At 42.0% G+C, this 19,808-nt stretch overlaps 1 protein-coding gene across 2 annotated transcripts in view; it reads right to left on the minus strand.

Annotated features, from left to right (window-relative positions):
• Positions 1-13,594, minus strand: part of ANTXR2 (ANTXR cell adhesion molecule 2) — a 153,771-nt gene extending 140,177 nt beyond the window's left edge. Inside the window, exons 1-3 of one of the 2 annotated variants that reach the window (XM_053655651.1) lie at positions 12,792-13,593; positions 12,108-12,179; positions 9,973-10,044 (exon numbers count right to left, since the gene is read on the minus strand). In XM_053655651.1, the coding sequence (XP_053511626.1) occupies positions 9,973-10,044; positions 12,108-12,179; positions 12,792-12,943 (296 nt within the window). In that variant the 5' untranslated portion in view covers positions 12,944-13,593. Of the gene's footprint in view, positions 1-9,972; positions 10,045-12,107; positions 12,180-12,791 lie in introns of both variants that reach the window. The other variant, XM_053655650.1, reaches the window with a different exon arrangement.
• Positions 13,595-19,808: the final 6,214 nt, after the last annotated feature.

Below are 19,808 nucleotides of genomic sequence, written 5' to 3' on the forward strand. Positions count from 1 at the left end.
TAAATTCTGTTTGAAAACTAAGAAGTTCCTTCTTTAGCTCATCTCTCATCTCTCGTATGTCACTAGACATAGTTGAGAGAAGCAAAACGATACACCTTCAACAGTCTTCCTGGAAATCTACTTGGCTATATCCATAAGGGCACTGTGCACATTTTCTATTTTCCCCCTTACCTCCAAACTTCCTGCCACTACATAAAATGGTCATCTCTGCTTCAGCCTCCAATAACAACTTGTCACTGCTCTTCCAGTTTTTACAATTTCTACTGTGGTTACCTATTGCTATATAATAAACTACACAGAAATCAGTGCTATAAACACATTTTATTGTTTCTCATGATACAGTGCATTGAACAGGAAGTCCTTAGACTTCAGAGGGTGAGCTGGGAAGACAGAATGGTTGGAAGGGTTGAAGTGGCCTCACTCACGTGGCTGGCAAGTTGATGCTGGTGTGGTGCTACCTATGGCCTGGGAGCTCAGCCAGGACTGCTGACCAGAGTCTTTATTCTTCTCCATGTGGCTTGTCTGGGTTCCTCCCACCACAGTGGTCTCACAGGAGTCAATGTTTTTATACAGCAGCTGACTGGCAAACCCACAAAAAAGGAAACTCCTGTACCTTACTAAGACTTAGACCTGGAACTGATACAGTCCAGTGTTTATATCTGCTGCAATCTATTGATTAAAGTAAGCAATAGGGGCAACCCAGATTTTAAAAATTCTATATTTAGGTAAATAAATATATTGATTTCATATACACATATCGCTTATAGGTTATACATACTACATATATAATCATATATACAAATATATATGTATGTATTCTGTGCTTCTTTTGAGGTCACAAAAGAATGATCTACCACAAAAGCTGACAGTGTCATACTTCTATGTCACCAAATGCCAATTTTGGTAACTGCATAAGCATAAATATGTAGATATCTATATCATAGGTCAATTCTGTTATTTATCCTTAAGGAATTATCGGCCAGGAACATTATTCCTTGAAATAAACAGTAACTACAAACAAAATATAGCAATTCTTGCCCTGGCTGGTGTAGCTCAGTGGATTGAGCCTGAGCCTGCGAACTAAGGGATAGTGGTTCAATTCCCAGTCAGGGCACATGCCTGGGTTGCAGGCCAGTTCCCAGTGGGAGATACATGTGAGGCGACCATACATTGATGTTTCTCTCCCTCTCTCCTTCCCTTGCCCTCTAAAGATAAATGAATAAAATCTTTAAGAAAAAAAGAATCAAACTTTAAAAAATACAGCAATTCCTAATAATTATATTATATAAATGGTTTATTATTATAAAATTATTACATAAATGGCTTATTATTATAGAATTAAATTTTTATTGTAGAAGTAAAACTTAGTAGATTGAGTAGAAACAAAATTCTCAAGATGTTCTCAAGGTGTCATTTATATCTACACAAAACTACTAAGGATCTGAATCCACTTAGCACTGTACTTTATCTGCACAATTGCATATAAAGCATTTGGCAAAATGTCTGATACACAGTAAGTACTCAATGAACTTGACTACTTTTACTGTCTCCTTCCATTAATAAGCCACAATATTAAAAATATTAACCAGGCTGACAAAAACAGAAAAAAATTACAAAGAGAAACTTGTTCATTCATTTAAAATACCCACTCGAATTATCTATTTAATTGTGTTATTATATACTGTGAAACTACATGTGCATGAAGGACAAAATGAAAAAAAAATTGTTCTCCTATTAGCTCTTCAAGTGCAAAAAAAATTATAGGTTTCAAAAGAATGAAAGGTCATTTTCTAAATACAAACATTGCTAATGTATTCTATTATCTTAGGAACTAACAAGCTTAGCCATCACTGTATATAAAAACTTGCTTACTGTTTACATAACACGTCACTCTAAGGCCAACATATGCCCCAGTCTCTGTGGTCGGAGTCCAAACCAATGAACCCAAAGGTAGCAGTCCTGATTCAAAAGCATCTGCCTACAAAATGTTCCACGCAATCTGTGTTTTGGGAGAGATTTTCCTGCAGTGTGGTTTACACTAACCCACGTGTGCTACACGATCACACCTGAAGTCCACACCTCCTGCATTTTGTATATTTTTATTCCATCTCCCCACTGAATGCATGACTGAGAAATCGACCTCTGCGTGTTAGCACTTCAGTGTGCCAGGGCTGCCGCACAGGCATGAGCAACAGTGCAGCTGATTTTCCAGAACACACTCAGGCAGCAGATGTGAGACTTCACTGGAAGTAAGTGTTAACACATTCATGACTAGAACCTGAGCTGCTGACACGCCCTGACACACCAGCATCAGCATGACATGTGGCCAAAACCACTTCCCTGTTAGAATTTTTTGTAAACCCAACTATAGTCACTTCCTCTCACCACATCACCGGATTTTATAAATTTAGAGGATGAATATGTCTTTGAATTATCACAAATCCTGAGTAACTGTGAAGACTGGAGAGGGAGGAACACAGAGTCTTGGGAAAGGCAGAGGTTAAGTGCTCATGCTCAGGAGTCAGACTGGGCCTGAATTCTGGACCTAACTGCTTAGCTGTGTCACTTTAAGCAAATCACTTCTCTGAACTTCTGTTATAATCCTGGCACGTTACTATGAGAATGATGATAATGGTGTATCCTGAATACCTCTGAATCCCATTTCAACCTTAGCCTCGGTCCTGCCCTGTCATTACACAGGGCTTCTCACAAATTATATGCATTTATTGCCCCAATATTGCAGTAGGGTAGGAATGATTAGCTCCATTTAAGAAGCAAGGAAGGAGGTAAAGTCACTTGTCCAAGGTCACACAGCTAGTATAGAGCTCCTCTGTTTATTTGACCCCAGTGTTTTCATTCTAACAAGGAGACTCTGCAAGCCCCCAATGGAAGAGCTGGATATACTCTATTACTCATGCCCACTCTTCCCCACCCCTGAACTTGCTCTGATTTCAAGAGAGCTATCACTGGCTACAGAAAAAGTCACTAAAGTTTCTTTTAAATTTAGGCTTAATTTTTCACATGATACATTATGACTGAAATAAAATTTTTTGTAAACCCAACTATAGTCAACTATAAACCCAACTGAGTATAAGCTGCATGTACAAAAATTGAGAATGTGAAGGCCTTGCCCACCTTGAATCTCACTACAAAGGCAATAACATTGTTAATAGTTCACTGCATATCTTCCAGACATTTTTCTAAGCATTTATAATCACACACACACCCATAAAGACAGTTAAAACTTTTGTTTTTATTCTTTACAACTAAAAGCACTTAAAAAAGTGTCCTACAACTTTGTTTTTTTCAATCAATATATCTTAGATATATTTTCATGTCAATATATATGGATTCTCTAATTATTCAAATGACTGCATAGTATCTCATTCTATGTATATACTCTAATTAGAGGATCCTCAATTTACGGGCATTTAGATTGAATAGAGTTTTTCACTATTATGAACAAGGCTGCAGTACCTAGTGTCTAACATGCTTGTCTTTGCACACTGGTGCTGGTAAAAGCAGAACTGCTAATAGGAGCCTTCTAAACTCTTACAAATGCCGTCACGTGCCCTTGCACCATGAACATGTCAGAGACCAACTCTCGAAAAAAGATTTCTGTCCTCAAAAGGACTATTTTTTAACACAAGTATTTTTTAATCAACATTAAAAGGAATTAGGAGAAATTCTTTCAAATAATAGAAACATGCATCTTATCTAAACTTAATCAAATGACTTCTCTTCAATTTCCAACCAGTTTGCCTGAGGAATATTTTTTCCTAAGTAAATGATAATTGTGTTCAGGTCAAACAGTTATATAACTGTTTCAATTTGGGGATACTGAAAACAGAGTTGGAAATGTTTATAACTTATCTATAAGAGTAGAAGTGAGAAAATTAGAAAATATGTCATCATTTACCATCTCTCAAAGAGAGAAAATACATGATCGCAGTTAATAACTAAGGTTCCAGAGTCAGAGAAACTCAATCATTCATTCACAAATATTTGCTGAGCATTTACTGCATGCCAGGATCTGTTCTAGGTGTTGGATATATGGGTGAATGAGACAAATAAGAGCCCTTTACTCTCATGTGATGTACATTACAGACATGGAAATAAAAATAAATTAATTAATTAACAGAATAATTTCAAAAAGTGGTATCCAAATAGAGTACTGTGAGAAATTACTGAGGAGGAGGGTCTGTGTTCCTTCAGACTTGATGGCCAGGCAAAGCCTCTCAGAGGAGGTAAGACCTCAATTAGGTCTCTCATAGGGTAAGACCTAATGGACAAGAATGGCCTAGCCATACCAAGATCTGGGGCGGAGAAAGAGCAATATTTTTACCATGGAAACAGGCCTAGCCTTTTCAGGGAATGCAAAGGTCAGTGGGCTAACCTGTGGCCACTGATGTAAGAGAGGATTGGGTGAGGCAATCAGGTAGGCAATTGGGAGACATGTGCTCCTATTCTAAGCCATTAGACTGTGTTAAGCATGAGAGTGGCATGATCTACTTTAGATATTAAGAACCCATTCTGGCTAATATGCTGCTCGCCACTTATTAACTAAGTATCCTTGGACAAGCTACATTACCTTTCTTAGCTTCAGTTTCCTCATTTGTAAAGTTGAGATAATACAGTATGTATTACATGGAGTTGATATAAGGATTAAATGAGGTAATGAATGGAAAGCATTTCTCACACACTGCCTAGCACATAATAATTGTTCACTAAATGATTTCAACTAAATCATTTTTATATCATTAAGATCCTATTAAACAGAACTGAGCATAACCCACTATCCCCAATTATGCACCATACTAACTAAAAATATCCTTTAAACATAGTCCTGTTTCCAATTCTCTAATATTGAGAGGCTGGGTACTCCCATATTTAAAAAGAAACACTCAGCACTTTCTCTTACCTGATCCTTTCACACAGCCCTGAATTGTTTGTGTGCATGCACATGCCCCTTGCTCTCACACACACCGGATCATACATCTTCGTGTTACCCCCCCCCCGAGCCCACAGTGCTCCATACATCTTATAAGGAAGGCAGGCGGTAGGTGGGTAGGAGAAAAAAATGGACTAACAGATGTATGGAGGATAAAAATCATGTGACAGGAGAAAAGAAGGGAGTGTTTTTAAATTGAAACACTTAAAAGAATACAATAAATAAGTATATAAAATATATTATTGATCATTTTTTGCCATGAGTATTATTCAATTCATGCATTTACATGGTACCAGACACTATGCTGAAACCCTAAGAGAGACCTAGCTAACGGAAGCGCTACCATAAGGATGTATTGGCTTCCCATCTTGCTTCATCTCTACTGAAAATATTTAGCAACACTCTGAGAAACATGAAGGAAGCACTTCTCATATTTACCAAGGTGCTGAAGAATTATGAGTACTAGAACCAAAAGTTGGGAAACCCGCTGTACTTAAACTTTTGTGCTTTTCATGTACTCAAATCTATTTCTCAGTGTGACATCAAGGATGCTGCCATACAGAATACCCATTTCTAGGCTTTGAAACAAAGATCTACAATAGTCGTGGAAACATTTGTTCAGTGATCTTGATCTAAATATGCAAATTGTTTCTACACACTTGAAAGGGTGTAATAGATGAAAAATGACCTCTATCCAAATATAGAGGACCATAGAAATTTTAAAAGTTACTGATTTACTTAAATAAAATTAGTATAAGAGCAACTACAAACAAAAACAATATCCTTTAGTGGAGACTATTCTGTGATATACAAAGTAATTTTCTATGTATTGTCTTATTTTGATCTTCATAACATCTCTCTTAAGAAAAACTGATAGTGTATGTCTACAGTTCACACATATAAAAAGTAACACACTGAGTAGATACTTTGACCCACGTCTCCCAACCAGTAAGTAACAAAACTGGAACTCTTCTTCATAGTGTGTTTTCTGCCATCCCAAACTAACTCAACATGCCACAAACAGTGCAATTCATTAAAACTGAGTGTATTTCTATTTAAAGCGACAGGCAAGCAAACTACATACAAAATGAGTTGCAAGTAGCCTTATGAAAATTCTGCCTGGAATATTATAAATCCTTCCAAATAGAACAATACTTTCCTTATATCCTCCCTGGTTATTAAAATACTACATATTCCCTAGCTCCAGCTCACAACAAACAAGAAGAAAGCTTTAATCTTTGAATACATAAATGCCAGAATCTGACCTACATTCTCCTCATTGACTTCAGTTCTTACAAAAGTCTTATGAGGTAGGTTTGCTATCATCACCCTCGTTGTCATTAGTATATAGATGGGGAAACAAGGAGGCATAAAGAGGTTAAGTAACTTGTCCATTACCACTTGACTAGAAATTGGTTCCGTGACTCTTAACAACGGTATGAGGTGGTCTCTTCAAGAAGAAGCCTCTTCACCCATTCCAACCTCTCCCCTATTACATTCAACCAGTGATAAGGCGAGAATCTCTGATTTAGATTAGTGATTTCAGCTCTTTTTGTGCACATCTAAGCGATATCGGTCTCGTCGACCAGTGACTGCTCTTCATCTTCAAAGTGTGGGAGGACCCGTATATCCAGTGCCTCAGAAACTGGCACAGCATATGAGGCGACAATTACTGAGAGTCTACTATGGGTCTGGTGTTACGCTAAAGTGCTTTTCTCTATATGTGCACGCTGTAAATGTTAACATTGCTCTCTTTTCTGGCCTAATGATAGGCTGGATCCAAAGCCATTGTTTTGGAAATTAAGCTGGGCAGTGGAAAACGTTTTTCATGAAGGCAAGGACTGTTACATCACTGGGTATAGAAAGCTGTCATAAAGAACTATCGCTCTGGCCCTTGAAGAAGTCCAGATACACACAGGAAGTGCAGAAGGGCAGTCTCAGTAAGAAGACTGAGGTTGTAAGCTGGACATCCCATCCACAGAGAGATTCCCTTTCCAGAAAAACTAATACTTGAAGCACAAGTACATTAAAAGTTTATATAAGTGCTCTCCCTGAATCCTTTCAAATATTAAGAATTTTTTACCTATTTAAAAAAATTAATTGATAAAAACCTGCATTCAAACATAACTCTTTTTTTTTTTTTTTTTTTTTTTTTTGGGGTCTCACCCACTGGAAACAACTTCTTTTTTTTTTTTTTTTTGAATTGTTTATGCTGTTACAGTTGTTCTATTCCCCCCTTCATTCCCCTCCACCCTGCCCCCCCAACCCCCCGATTACCCCCCCTTTAGCTTATGTCCATGTGTCTCAAGTCCTTTAGGTTCTGTATTTCCCATACTATTCTTGCCCCCCCCATCTATTTTCTATCTACTGTCTATGCTACTTGTTTTCTGTACCTTCTCTCCCCGTCTTCTACTCCCACTCCCCCTGTTGCTAACCCTACTTGAGCTCTTCATTTCTATGTTTCCACTCCTGATCTAGCTGTCCTTTTAGTTTGCTTTCGTTTTAGGTGTGGTTGTTGATACCTGTGAGCTTGTTGTCCTTTCACTGTTCATGTTTCTTTAACTTCTTTTTCTTAGATAAGTCCCTTTAACATTTCATATAATAAGGGCTTGGTGATGATGAACTCCTTGAATTTGGTCTTATCTGAGAAGCACCTTATCTGTCCTTCCGTTCTAAATGAAAGTTTTGCTGGGTAGAGCAATCTTGGTTGTAGGTCTTTAGTTTTCATGACTTGGAATATTTCTTTCCAGCCCCTTCTTGCCTGTAAGGTCTCTTTTGAGAAATCTGCTGACAGCCTGATGGGGACTCCTTTGTAGGTGATTGTCCCCTTAGCTCTTGCTGCTTCCAGGATTCTCTCCTTCGTTTTAATTTTGGCTAATGTAATTATGATATGCCTTGGTGTGTTCCTTCTTGAGTCCAACTTTTTTGGTACTCTCTGGGCTTCTTGGATTTCTTGGAAGTCTGTTTCCTTTGCCAGATTGGGGAAATTTTCTTTTATTATTTGTTCAAATAGTTTTTCCACTGGTGGTTGTGTCTTTCCCCCTTCTGGTACCCCTATAATTCGGATATTGGAGCGTTTATAGATGTCCTGGAAGTTCCTAAGCTTCTCCTCATTTTTCTGAATTCTTATTTCTTCATTCCTTTCTGATTGATCATTTTTTCTTCCTTCTGGTTTACTCCATTGAGTTGAGTCCCAGTTTTTTTTTCATCTCTATGGGTTTCCTGTGGAATTCCATTCATTTCCCTTAATTTAGCCTTCATATGTTTCTCTAATTTGTGGCTATAGTCCACCAGATCTGTGAGGAAGCTGACGACCAGTGTTTTAAACTGTGCGTCTGAGAGATTTGCTATTTCTTCGTCACTTAGATTTATCTCCGGGACTTTGAGGTCCCCCTGCGACATTTTTGGTCTGTTCTGGCCCTTTAAGTGAGAGAAGCGGCGCCTTGGAGTCCCAGGTCGCTGGGTTGTGACGCTGTATGTGGGGGCGTGGTCAGAGCGGGGGGGGGGGGAAATGGCGCCGCCGCCGGTCCCCGCTCACTCCCTCACCCGCGCGTAACCGGGCACCCACAGTCAACTCGCTGCCACCGCCTCCCCACTGACTCCTCCGTAGTCACTCACCCGGTGGGCTGCTCACTAGGTCCAATCCTGGGTTTGGAACCCGTGCGTCTGGATTCGCGCGTCTGGGTTCCGCACCCGGGCCGGGTCGAACAAGTTCTCCTTTGTAACTCCTCAACCCGCCGCCGCCGGTTTGCCTCTTACCGGCCGGGCCGGAGAATTTGCTGTTTGCGGACTTCCGAAAAGTCGCGCGTCTGGGTCCCGCGCCCGCGCCCGGGTCGAACGAGTTCTCCTTTGTAACTCCTCAACCCGCCGCCGCCGGTTTGCCTCTTACCGGCCGGGCCGGAGAATCTGCTGTCTGCGGACCTCCGAAAAGTTCAGTTTTCCGTGTTCTGGTTGTGTTTTCCGATGCTAATATTTAGTTGTCCTTAAACTTGGTTGTGAGAGGAGGCAGGCACATCCACCTTAATCCTCCATCTTGGCGGAAGTCTGGCCAAACATAACTCTTAAGAAATCCACATAAGCAAAGCAAAGTACACCAGCCTGCCCTGCTAAAACTGCAATTTGGAGAAATTTGATTTCAAAATAATGCTAACCCATCCCTTAATTCAGTAAGAACTGATAAGAACTATCTTGCATACTCTGTATTAAATAAAGTAGATTTAAAGTGAAGAAGAAAATCTCCCTTCACTACAGAACTCAAAGTCTAGTCAACACAACTGATCCCATAGAAACCAGCCATTTTTTAAAATATAGCAATGACTATTTCCAACTCACTAGAGCAGGTTCAAATGACAGAGAAATGGTCACATAAAATATTTGACATTGGATTGGAAAAAGAGACAACTTTTACAAAAGATGTATATCTCTGTGTGTATGTAAACAGACACATATATTCATATTATATGTCTTATAAAAGATGTAAGATGTATATGTAGTTTTTGTGTGAGTTATATATATATATATATGTACATTAATATAATATATATAATAACATCAAGTTCCTTTACCAAAGTAAATATATTCAGCACCAATGGACTTCAGAGAAAGGATAGAGATCCAGGATGTCTGCTGAACCTAATAAATTATCCAGCTAGACCTTATCTTTCTTCTCCTAATGATCTTCAAATTCCTAGCAGATTAATGTGTTACAACTAAACAAGAAAGATGTGGAGCTATCAACAGTAACAGAGAAGGGAAAAGGTGGGAAGTAGCAAATCTACAACTAAAGCAGAATTCTGGGTTTCACTGTACATTCCACAGCCAATATGAATGATATTGATTTTCAGATAATCTGCTCTTTTATATCACTCATACCTCCTTTCCTCTCTATTAGTGAAGAGAACCCAATTGTGTGTGCATTTGCTTGATTCCACTGAGAGGGCCGAATCACCACTTGGAATATCAATCATTCTTTTAAGATTAGTCTCTACTAAAAGCTTGCAATGAAATGATAATGCACTAACCTGTCTCCAGTTAATGGCAAAATAATGGTTGCTTGAGAAGAAAACACAATGAAAGATAATCTCATTTGAGGGCTGCAAAATAAGAAGAGAGGCAGTTAAAACATTTTTAAAAGAAATATCAATACAGTACAAATGTATAGCTAGGGAGTCTCATTTAAAATCAGTCTCACTGAATGGTCCAGGCTTCTTTTAAATGGTACCCTCTAAGCAGATACACTAACTCTCCTTAATGTTACTGCATAAGTCATTTTGGATTTAGTCAATGTGTCTCAGCACTCAAGCACTCCTCCATTACCCGTGAGGCCATTTAGGAGGAGACTAACTAGAAAAACGAATTCTAGGCCAAGGTAATTTTTTTTGTAGAAATTGCTTGATGTTTTGCCTCATTTCCTTAAAGGCGACCAAACATGGCAGAATGATTATTGCTAGCAATATCTAGGACTAGGGAGTAGTCGGTTTGATTTAATTACAACTCTGATATGAATTCATACAAAAGTTCTCCCGAAGTAAGAATACTTAGCGTGCCATGGACAATGTGAAAGAGACCAGCAGATCCTCCTATTCTGATGAGGCATTTTCAATTTTCCAGGTCTCAGACATCATATTTCCCCTTGTCAACAGTTGCCCCAGTTAGCCACATCTTTGAAACTTGAGGTATTTATGTTGCAGAGTGGTTCTTATTTTAAAGACACTTTTGCAACTATTACTAAGATTGAAATCTGCAGATATGAAACTAAGATCTATAAAGTGAAGATCAGAATGATCTCACAAAGGCTTATACATATTTTGAAAGTCATTCCCTTTAGCAGCTACCCCTCATTCACTTCCTACAATGTATAGTTAGTAACCAAGCAACTAAACTTGGGCCAGAAAACAATATATTACAGAATTCCAACTTGCAAGCCAGACCAAATAAGAACCCGGCTTCATGAAAATGTTCTATTGAAATGATCCATTGCTTTCGGGCAAATTCTGTGATGCTCTCTGCACACTCTTGGGTAAAATCAGAAAATTTATAAACAACAGTCTCTTCTGCCTTTGACATGTAAGGATATAAAGCCCTGTTTACTTTTCTCTCCTAGAAAGTTTTACCTCAGACCCTATCCAGAAGTGAGAGTGTTATACTTGGCTTCTTAAACAGAAGACTGATGATTGAACATGGACAAGCATACATTTTTATAGGGGTAAGTTTACTGCTGCCAATAAATGAAAGCAAGGATTGCCTAGGCCTCTACAGATTGTTGAAGTTACTTGTAACATGACTTTCAAAATGTTTTGATCATCCAAGCCTGTTTTACAGACAACATTTGGGCTAACAAGACTGAAAGAAGCAATATTTAATGATACAGCTCTTTTTTTTGTGTCCTTTCCATTATCTTGATAAACTTGCATTTGCTCATTGCATTTTTCTCTAAAAAAGCAAAATGAAAGGGAAAAAAAGCCTCAAAAGCCTGGTATCTTAGTGCTAATTTTAAACAGGGATGCCACTAATTCCTAGTTACTTCTAAATAAGAGAGTAAGCTGGATTTCATAGTAGCTATGCTTTTTATAGGAGGGAAGAAAGTCAGTCTTTCCCAGTAAGGCTTATTGCATATATAGAACAGTTAAATTTTAAACCGGCCACACACCCACACATTGTATCAACACAAGTCATTTCTTTAAACATACACACAAGTGCCTTTGCTGGTAGTAGTTATTAACACATGTTCATCTGAAGTTTACCAATACTTTTTTTTAATGAGGACCTCTACAGTGCTAAGAATTATATGGAAAGAAAAATATATTATGGATACTATTAGCATAAAAATTGTTAATGTGACAAATTATGAGAAAGCATAACTGAAATTTAAAACAGATGAAAATTCAAAAAGGAAAGCCATTTCGAATAGTATTTAAAAATGCTTCCCCAAGAGCTTGGGCCAAGTTTCTGGGGTCCAGATGAAATGAGCCCTCAACAACTGAAGGGCTGTCCTAATAACAGCGTATGTGTAATAATGATCTGGAGGCACATTAAAGTCAACATTTCAGTGAGGGCTTTTCCTGCAAATGGTCTCACAAAAGGGACACCCTACATTTTAGTCTACTTCCCTCCTCCTCAAACTCCAGTTGCTAGAAAGTAAAGTGAGAGAAAATACCTCACAAATCTGTCCGTGAGTTGCTGGACAAAATCGTAAATTTCAATCCAGTTATTTGCCACACTCCCAGACCTGAGAAAATGAAATTGAACAAATAAGAAAAAGAAACATTTACATGGGGTTACCCTGGCCTCCTCTAGATGCAGAGTAACAATGTCAGTAACTGAAACTTAGGTGCTCGAAGAATCACGGAATTGGGGACCACCTGTCTGCTAATTGTTTGGAGTAGGACTCCCGCTCTTTAAAATAAACACTGCCTTCTTCTGAAGGAAATGCAGACCACACAGAGTATGTTAACCTTAAACATTTCCTAGGATAAAACCAGGCAAACTTCAGCCAGCATCACGGAGTGAAGACAGAGAGCCTGAGAAACAGTCTTGTCCGAGTTCTAGGGACACAGAAGGGTATTCCCAGCGGTTGCACTTCCATTTCTCAAAGGCCCTCGACTGGGCAAGCAGTGACTACCCCACCTCCCGCAAGAGTCCAGCCCTTTGGGGCTTTCGTCACCAATCCCAACCAGCAAAGATCGGAGTGCACTAGAATTGTGCACAGAGACACTAAAAGGGTATCCATTCACGGATTTCTAACACCCCTCCCCAGGGCGCGCACGCAGCTCGGATTGCCCGGCCACAGCTCATCCAATGCAACCCTCACCAGAAGACACGACCTCCCTCTCTCACTCACTTGTCCAGGACGAAGTAGAGATCAAAGGCTCCTCGGCAGGAGGGCTGCTCCTGCGCGTTCAGCAGCACCCCCGGGCCACTAAGCGCCAGCAGCCACAGCCCGGGGACTAGCCAGCTCCCCAGACTGCGGGTCAGGGACAGCCGCTCCACCATCCTGTGGCCAGGGGCCTGCGACTCGGTTCTGCTCACGGTCCCCTCGGCTCGACTCGGTGGGACACTACGGTGCTAGGAGTTACCAGGGACCCTGGGGTGGGGACTGCGAGCAGCTAGGGCGCCGGGGCCTGGGTCAGCGTAACCCACTAACTGACAGAGGGAGGAAAAAAGGGTGGGAGGGAGGTCCTAGGAGGACAAAGGGAGACTCTGCAACCTCCGCAGCTGCTGCCGGAACTCTTGACGAATCCCAGTGGAAGAGCGATCCAGTCCTTCCCCGCTGGATTCCGGAGAGTTCCTGCACACAAGGAGGGCCCACGGCGACAGCTCGCAAAACAAGTTCCTCCCTGTCCTCTAGCCGAGCGCCTAGCGTCTGCCTCAGACCCGGACCGAGAGCCCCATTCCTCCGGGTGGACTGAAGTCCGGCTGCTGCAGGGCGCTGCGGGGAGGACGCCCCCGGAACGCGGCGACAGCCGCTCAAACTTTGAGTGGAGGTCCCTGTCCTCTGGTTCCCTTCCTCCGGCGGCCCAACTGCCCCAGCGCTCCAAACTTTTCTCCTTGTGCTGGGCTCTGGCACCGCGCAGCCGGGCGGTCCCCTTTAGGGGAGGAGGCTGAGCGTGCTCCGGGCTAGTGGCTGGGATCAGCCACTGCAACCCCAGCCAAGAGCAAGATCAGCCCAAATCTCTGAGTGTGGGCGGGGCCTGATCCGAAGTGAGCGAGCCACACAGGCACACTTGCGAGTTCGTGCCGAGTTGGAAACGACTAACGCTCGCCAAATTTTGGAAAGAGGAGGAGTTTAGAAAAGCAAATGTCCTGTAGAAACTAAACGTACCCATGTATCGCACAGGCCTGGTCTATTTCAGCGCTGTGTGGCTGAGAGACCAAAGACTAGCAATTCCACGGGAAGTGATAGCCTGCTTACTCCGCCCCACCCCCCATTACCACAAGCAAAACACGCTTTTTACTTGCCCAACCTCTACCTAGGAAGGCAACTTCTTCTTTTTCTATTATAAACCCACGTTGTACTTTCATCTCACCAAGCCAAGGAAAGGTGGTAGAGAGGGTAAGAGGGGGGAGACAGAAATCTTTAGAAGTGAACAGTTGAACTTCGAAATATTTATTTCCGCTGTCATTTACCCCAAGCTCCAGATATTAAGAATTTCATCTTGGGGCAAGCCAGGCTGCCTTTGCCAAACTTGAGCAGGAGCTGAAGTTTGCATGCATTCAAACACTCTGTGTACTGAATCTACACCCCCTCCCACCTCTGTCCTCTCCACCACTTCCACCTCAGACTTTTCCTGCCTTCTCGTTGAAACTAGCTTTTAGAACTTATCATTATTGACAGTGATATGAGGTGTGGTCTCCTCCTTTGTCTTTTTTATTGATTACGTTATTATAATTGCCCCAATTTTTCTTTGTTTGCCCCCTGCCTCAGCCAGATACCCCCCTTCCCTTTAGCAATCACCCCCACTTTATGTCCATGCGTTGTATGTGTGAGTTCTTTGACTTCTCCATTTCCTATGCTTTTCTTAACATCCTCCTGTCTACTTTGTTCCTACCAATATGCTTCTTAATCCCTATGCCATTTCCCCATTCTCCCCCTTCTCCCCCCCAGCTGATAACCCTCCAAATGATCTCCATATCTGTGATTCTGTTCCTGCTCTGGCCTTTGCTCAGTTTGTTGGGGTTTTTTGTTCTTAGTCTTGTTTTTAGATCCAGTTGTTGATAGCTGTGAATTTGTTGCCATTTTAATGTTAATGGTTTTGATCATATTCTTTTTCCTAAATAAGTCCCTTTAATACTTCCCGTAATAATGGCTTGGTGATGATGAACTCCTTTAGCTTTACCTTGTATGGGAAACACTTTATCTGCCCTTGCATTCTAAATGATAGCTCTGCTGGTTAGATTAATCTAGGTTGTAGATCCTTGTTTTTCATCATTTTGAATACTTCTTGCCAGTCCCTCTTGCCCACAAAGTTTGTTTTGAGAAATCAGCTGGTAGTCTTATGGGAACTCCTTTGTAGGGAACTCTCTGCTTTTCTTTTGCTGCTTTTAAGATTCTCTCTTTATGTTTAACCTTTGACCTTTGAATTATGACATGCCCTGGTGTGATCCTCTTTGTGTCTAATTTGTTTGGGACCCTCTGTGCTTCTTAGACTTGTCTGTCTATTTCCTTCCCCAAATGAGGGAATTTTTCCCCTAGACTTATTGTTTATCTTCTGGGACTCCACAAATTGATCTAAAAAACAGTCTTATCTTAGACCCAAAGCAAAGCAGAATACCTTGAACTAAAATTTGTTCTTCCTCAAAATGCCCAGGCCTTCCTCAAGTTCACCCACTCAGTTTCTCTTTCCTGGTTACAAGGCCGGCAGAGGTGACTGACATACTAAAGCAGGTCACCATTCCTTTGTTTGTTTGGGTAAAGAATTCAGCCCATTTCTGGAACTCTCTTCATTTCACTCACTTGCACGTATAATATCATCAGCCAAGCAGGGAAATGGCCTCTCACAGCAGAGACCAATAATTGATAATTGTATAATTATCAGAATCACTTTCATCTAATCGGCGGGAAGGGCTTTAGTTACTGGACATTTAGTTACCACCCTGATCTGTCCCAGATGAGGGATTTCCAGAGACTTTCAATGCTAAAATTGGGGCAGTCCCTGGGATAGTCCCTGACGAAGAAGGCTCTTGGTCACTGTACTTCCAAGCACTGACAAGGGCAGAGTTGAAATGTCACCACACTATGAAGAAGGAGCAGTCACAACAGCAGTGCTTTCTCCCCTCCTCTGTCAGGTGAGAGGTCTGGGGCATTGTGAGAGCTGGACACTAGCCAGGTTAAGGGTTCAAAGTTACTCTTGTACCACAGCAGACATGCTGGAACCCTGTCTAACCTTCAGCTTTAAATCGTGAATCGCATAGGGAATGTAGACTTTTCAGCACAGAAAGAGAAAAAAGAAAAGGGCGGGGGGATTAGGGAGGGAAAGGAATAAGAGGAAGGGGGAGGAAGGAAGGGGCTAAATTACACTGTAGTATTTAGACAAATAAATCTAAAATATTTCTCTTTTATGAAATTAGCTAGATGTCTGCTGAAGTATTTTGCTTCACAATCCATGCAAGCTCCTACTCTTTGAAGATTATTCTTTGTATCAAACTAAACTTCAAATTCAATGTCAGAATTTATCATCTCATTTAAGAAAATAAGCTGCTAAATACAAAACCCTTTTAAACCTTGTTTGATGCAGTTACAATAGTTTCTGACGGACACCTGATGACTGAACGCGTCCAGCGGGCCCTCTGTCACCATCTATTCCGCCTGCAGAGCTCCCATGAACTTCATGTTAAATCGTATTTAGTTATTTCTCTACTAGGCTTTATTTAACAAATACTTATGGATACCTACTATGTATCTGGTAATGTTCTAAGCACAAGTGTTATACCCCCTGCTCTCAGGAGTTCACCTTTCCAATATCATATCATTAATCTATTTCTATCTCCCCGACCCCGACAAATGACAAACAGGAGGGGCAAATAAGCAACAATAATAAACGTAGGAAAATAAAACAAAACAAATGTATCCTTTATGTGTAGAAAGTCATATGATCTGTATGATTTACAAGCAGGTAATTTTGCATCACACCCACAGTGATAAACGCGACTCTGCTGGACGGGGCACCTGGAGGTGACTCAGAGTCACATCACCTGTAGAGTCATTCGTCACATCTCTGCAGTGACTCAGGGGAGGGAAATGCGTCTTCAGCACCTATGGGAAATAAGGCTTATTTGAACTTTTATCAGGTACAGTAACTAAAGAACTAGGCTTCCCCGATGTCTGAGTGACTTCCTGAGAGGAAACAGTATGCTTTGGGAAGGTGCAATTATTTCTTTTCTTTCTTTTTTTAAAAAAGATTTTATTTTTATTTATATTTAGAGAGAGAGGAAGGAAAGGAGAGAAACATCAGTGTGTGGTTGCCTCTTGTGTGCCCCCAAGTGGAGACTTGGCCTGCAACCCAGGCATGTGCCCTGACTGGGAATCGAACCAGTGACACTTTGGTTCGCAGCCTGCGCTCAATCCACTGAGCTACGCCAGCCAGGGCTATATTTTTAAATTAATATCTCCATGTACAACAACAGAGATGTCAGCCAATGGCAGAATGATTACCAACACCTGCATTTGGGATCGAATGTGTTTTAAATCCAGTTTCCCGGAAACAGACCTGAGACTCCGAGGTCTACACGCAGGAGGGATTTGGAGCATGCCCTCGGGAGCTCACACTCTGACAGTGAGAGGAGCAGGAATGGTCAGAGGGGACACTGAGCATGATTGGGGTTGCAAAGGAGTCCCCAGCCAACCCTCGGGGTAGCTCCTGGAGGTGGAATGGTCCTTCACAATTGTCCCAATTTGAGTGAGAGGATGGGGCCAGATTTTGTGTCCCCTCATGGACCAGTCATTAAGTGCGGGCCAACTGTTTACAGGGAGCACAACCTAGGGCAAGGCAGCTTGCTTTCACTCAGGAGGAACGCAGTGGGGAGCTGTCAGCAGCCAAACTCCTGGCTACAGGGAAGGCGTGCTTCATTCCTGAAGGAGGAATTGGGGGCAAACTGCCGTAAAATCTAGAACATCTGCAGAAAGCCAAGATACCTGGCAGCTTGTTTGACGAAAGTCACATCTCACATGCAATGCCAGACCACCACTAACCAGGTCGGACTCAGAATGGCGTTCTGGAATGATGAAGTCCTAACCGCACTGTCACTGCATCCCCTCCTCTCGTGCCCTCTGTGGTGGACCTGGTCCAGGTCAGTTTCTCAGTTCTCAGTGGACTTATTCCAATAGTATTCTGTCTTCCCGCATCTCCTACACACTCGGCACAATTTATTTTTCTGAAAGATAGAAGCCAATCACCTACCTAATACCTACCGATGGGGCATTATTCCCTGATAATTTAGGCCCTCCACAGTAGCATCACAAATTAGCACTGTATTCTCACCTCTCACATGTTAAGTCCCCTCATGTATTCTATGCTCTGGAGAAACCAGGATAGTCACTACATCCCTCACATTCACACACAATTATACCTTTGGGTCTTATCTCATTTTGTACCCCATTTCCCTGATACCACATTCTACATGTCAAATCCTATCTCCCATTTCTCTTCCCTTCCATTGCCTTAATGAACGATTCAGGTCAAAAGCCACTAGGTAGAGCCAAGAAATGGTGTCAGGGTGGAGAGGAGTTATAGTCAATCGTCCAGTACAGGGGTGTCAGAAGCCAAGCAGACAGAGGAGTGTCCCCCTGGTACAGGGAGAGACATCCTGGCTTGGGTCTTGAAGTCCAAAAAGGGTAAGAGTGATGTCCACATGAGAAAGCTGTGGCCCAACATGAGGAGTCAAAAAACAAGCCAGGTGAGGAGGATACACGTGTGTGTGCATGCGTGTAGAGGCAGCACTGCCCAGTGTGTGGTTTTCAAGCTTCAGTGAGGGGTGGAGGACCTCTTCCTGTGGGAAGCTCATCATGGAGTAGCTGGAGCCCAAGCATGGACTTCTGTGCGGGGGAACCACCCCATGGAAGGTGTCAGAGCATGAGCAGGAAGAGAAGAGTCTGCTCTGGAATGTGCACTGTCCAAGATGTTGGAGCAAGAGTGGAGCAAACGGGACAGGACAGCACAGTCCAAGAGCATAAGCACAGCAGTGTGAAAATGAATTCTTCCCAAGGGGGGAGACTACTATGGGGCTGAACCCAAGCAGGGGAAGAAGAACTTCAGAACAAGGATCATCCAGGCCCGGGAGATTAAAACCTACAAAATGTATTAGAGTTTTGGGGGGATCATTTTCCCCCATAGGGTGTCAGAAAATCTGTGATGGGCTGTAGAAAGTGCCCAGGCAGACTGGCAACCAAGCACAGAGTTTCAGAGCCTGAGGGAAGAGGGCGCATCATGGTGACAGTGTCAGAACTGCCGCAGGCCAAGGGAATTGGTTCTGGGAGGAAGCTCACAGTGGTGACCAGAAACTAGTTACACACAGGGGATATTGATGAATAAAGTAAACAAAGATAATGGGAGCCACATTCTCACCATCAGAGAAGAAAGTTATACAGAAGGAAATGGAAAAACGGTTCCTTTTTGCATTGCTCTTTGATGCACATTGACACAACTTGATTCATAAGCCAGTTTTCAAATTCTAGTCATTTTTGCTGCTTATCATCCCTTCAGCTGGTGGAAATCAAAGTAAAGAGGGAATAAAAGTTGCCTGATATGGCAGACTCATCAGTGTTGGGGATGAACCCAACACTGATCCAACTCCCCTCAAACTTGTCTTTCTGCATGCTAAGAAAAACTTAAAATAGACATTTCCTAGATTCCCCCACAGGCAGGTTTCCTCATGATTGAGAATCCACCCATGTAGGCTCATGCCAGACTTTGGATCAGAACTGAGTCACACTGGGAGAGAGGCGGGACGTGAGGTGTCTCCTTTGCTGGTGTGGGCCCCGCAGAGGCAGCGTGCAGGGGTCAGCCACTGGGGGCCCCTGGGATGGATCTGTGGCACATCTCCTCCCGATCACAGCAGAGAGAGCAGCTCCCCCTTGCAGCTCAGTGCTGGATCTACTTGGGGAGATGCTCCTGGAAGCTCCGCCTCCACTGCCCTTCAGCAATCCAGGTGACTCCGTAAGCTACTTATGCCCCTGAATATACTCCAGTCATTCAAGGACGCTGGAGTCTCCATTCAAAAACATTGACAAGTCCTAACATTCTATTATCTCTATGAACCTGAAATTAGTCATTTTGTTGGCATCTATAATTATGATAAAAAGTTGTAAATGAAAGGGTAGAGATAAGAAATTGTGCATTTTTAAATTATCTATTGCACTGCT

This window comes from Artibeus jamaicensis, unplaced genomic scaffold, assembly GCF_021234435.1.
Source record: "Artibeus jamaicensis isolate MK-2021 breed Jamaican fruit bat unplaced genomic scaffold, CSHL_Jam_final scaffold_1031, whole genome shotgun sequence".
Classification (NCBI taxonomy): Eukaryota; Metazoa; Chordata; class Mammalia; order Chiroptera; family Phyllostomidae; genus Artibeus; species Artibeus jamaicensis.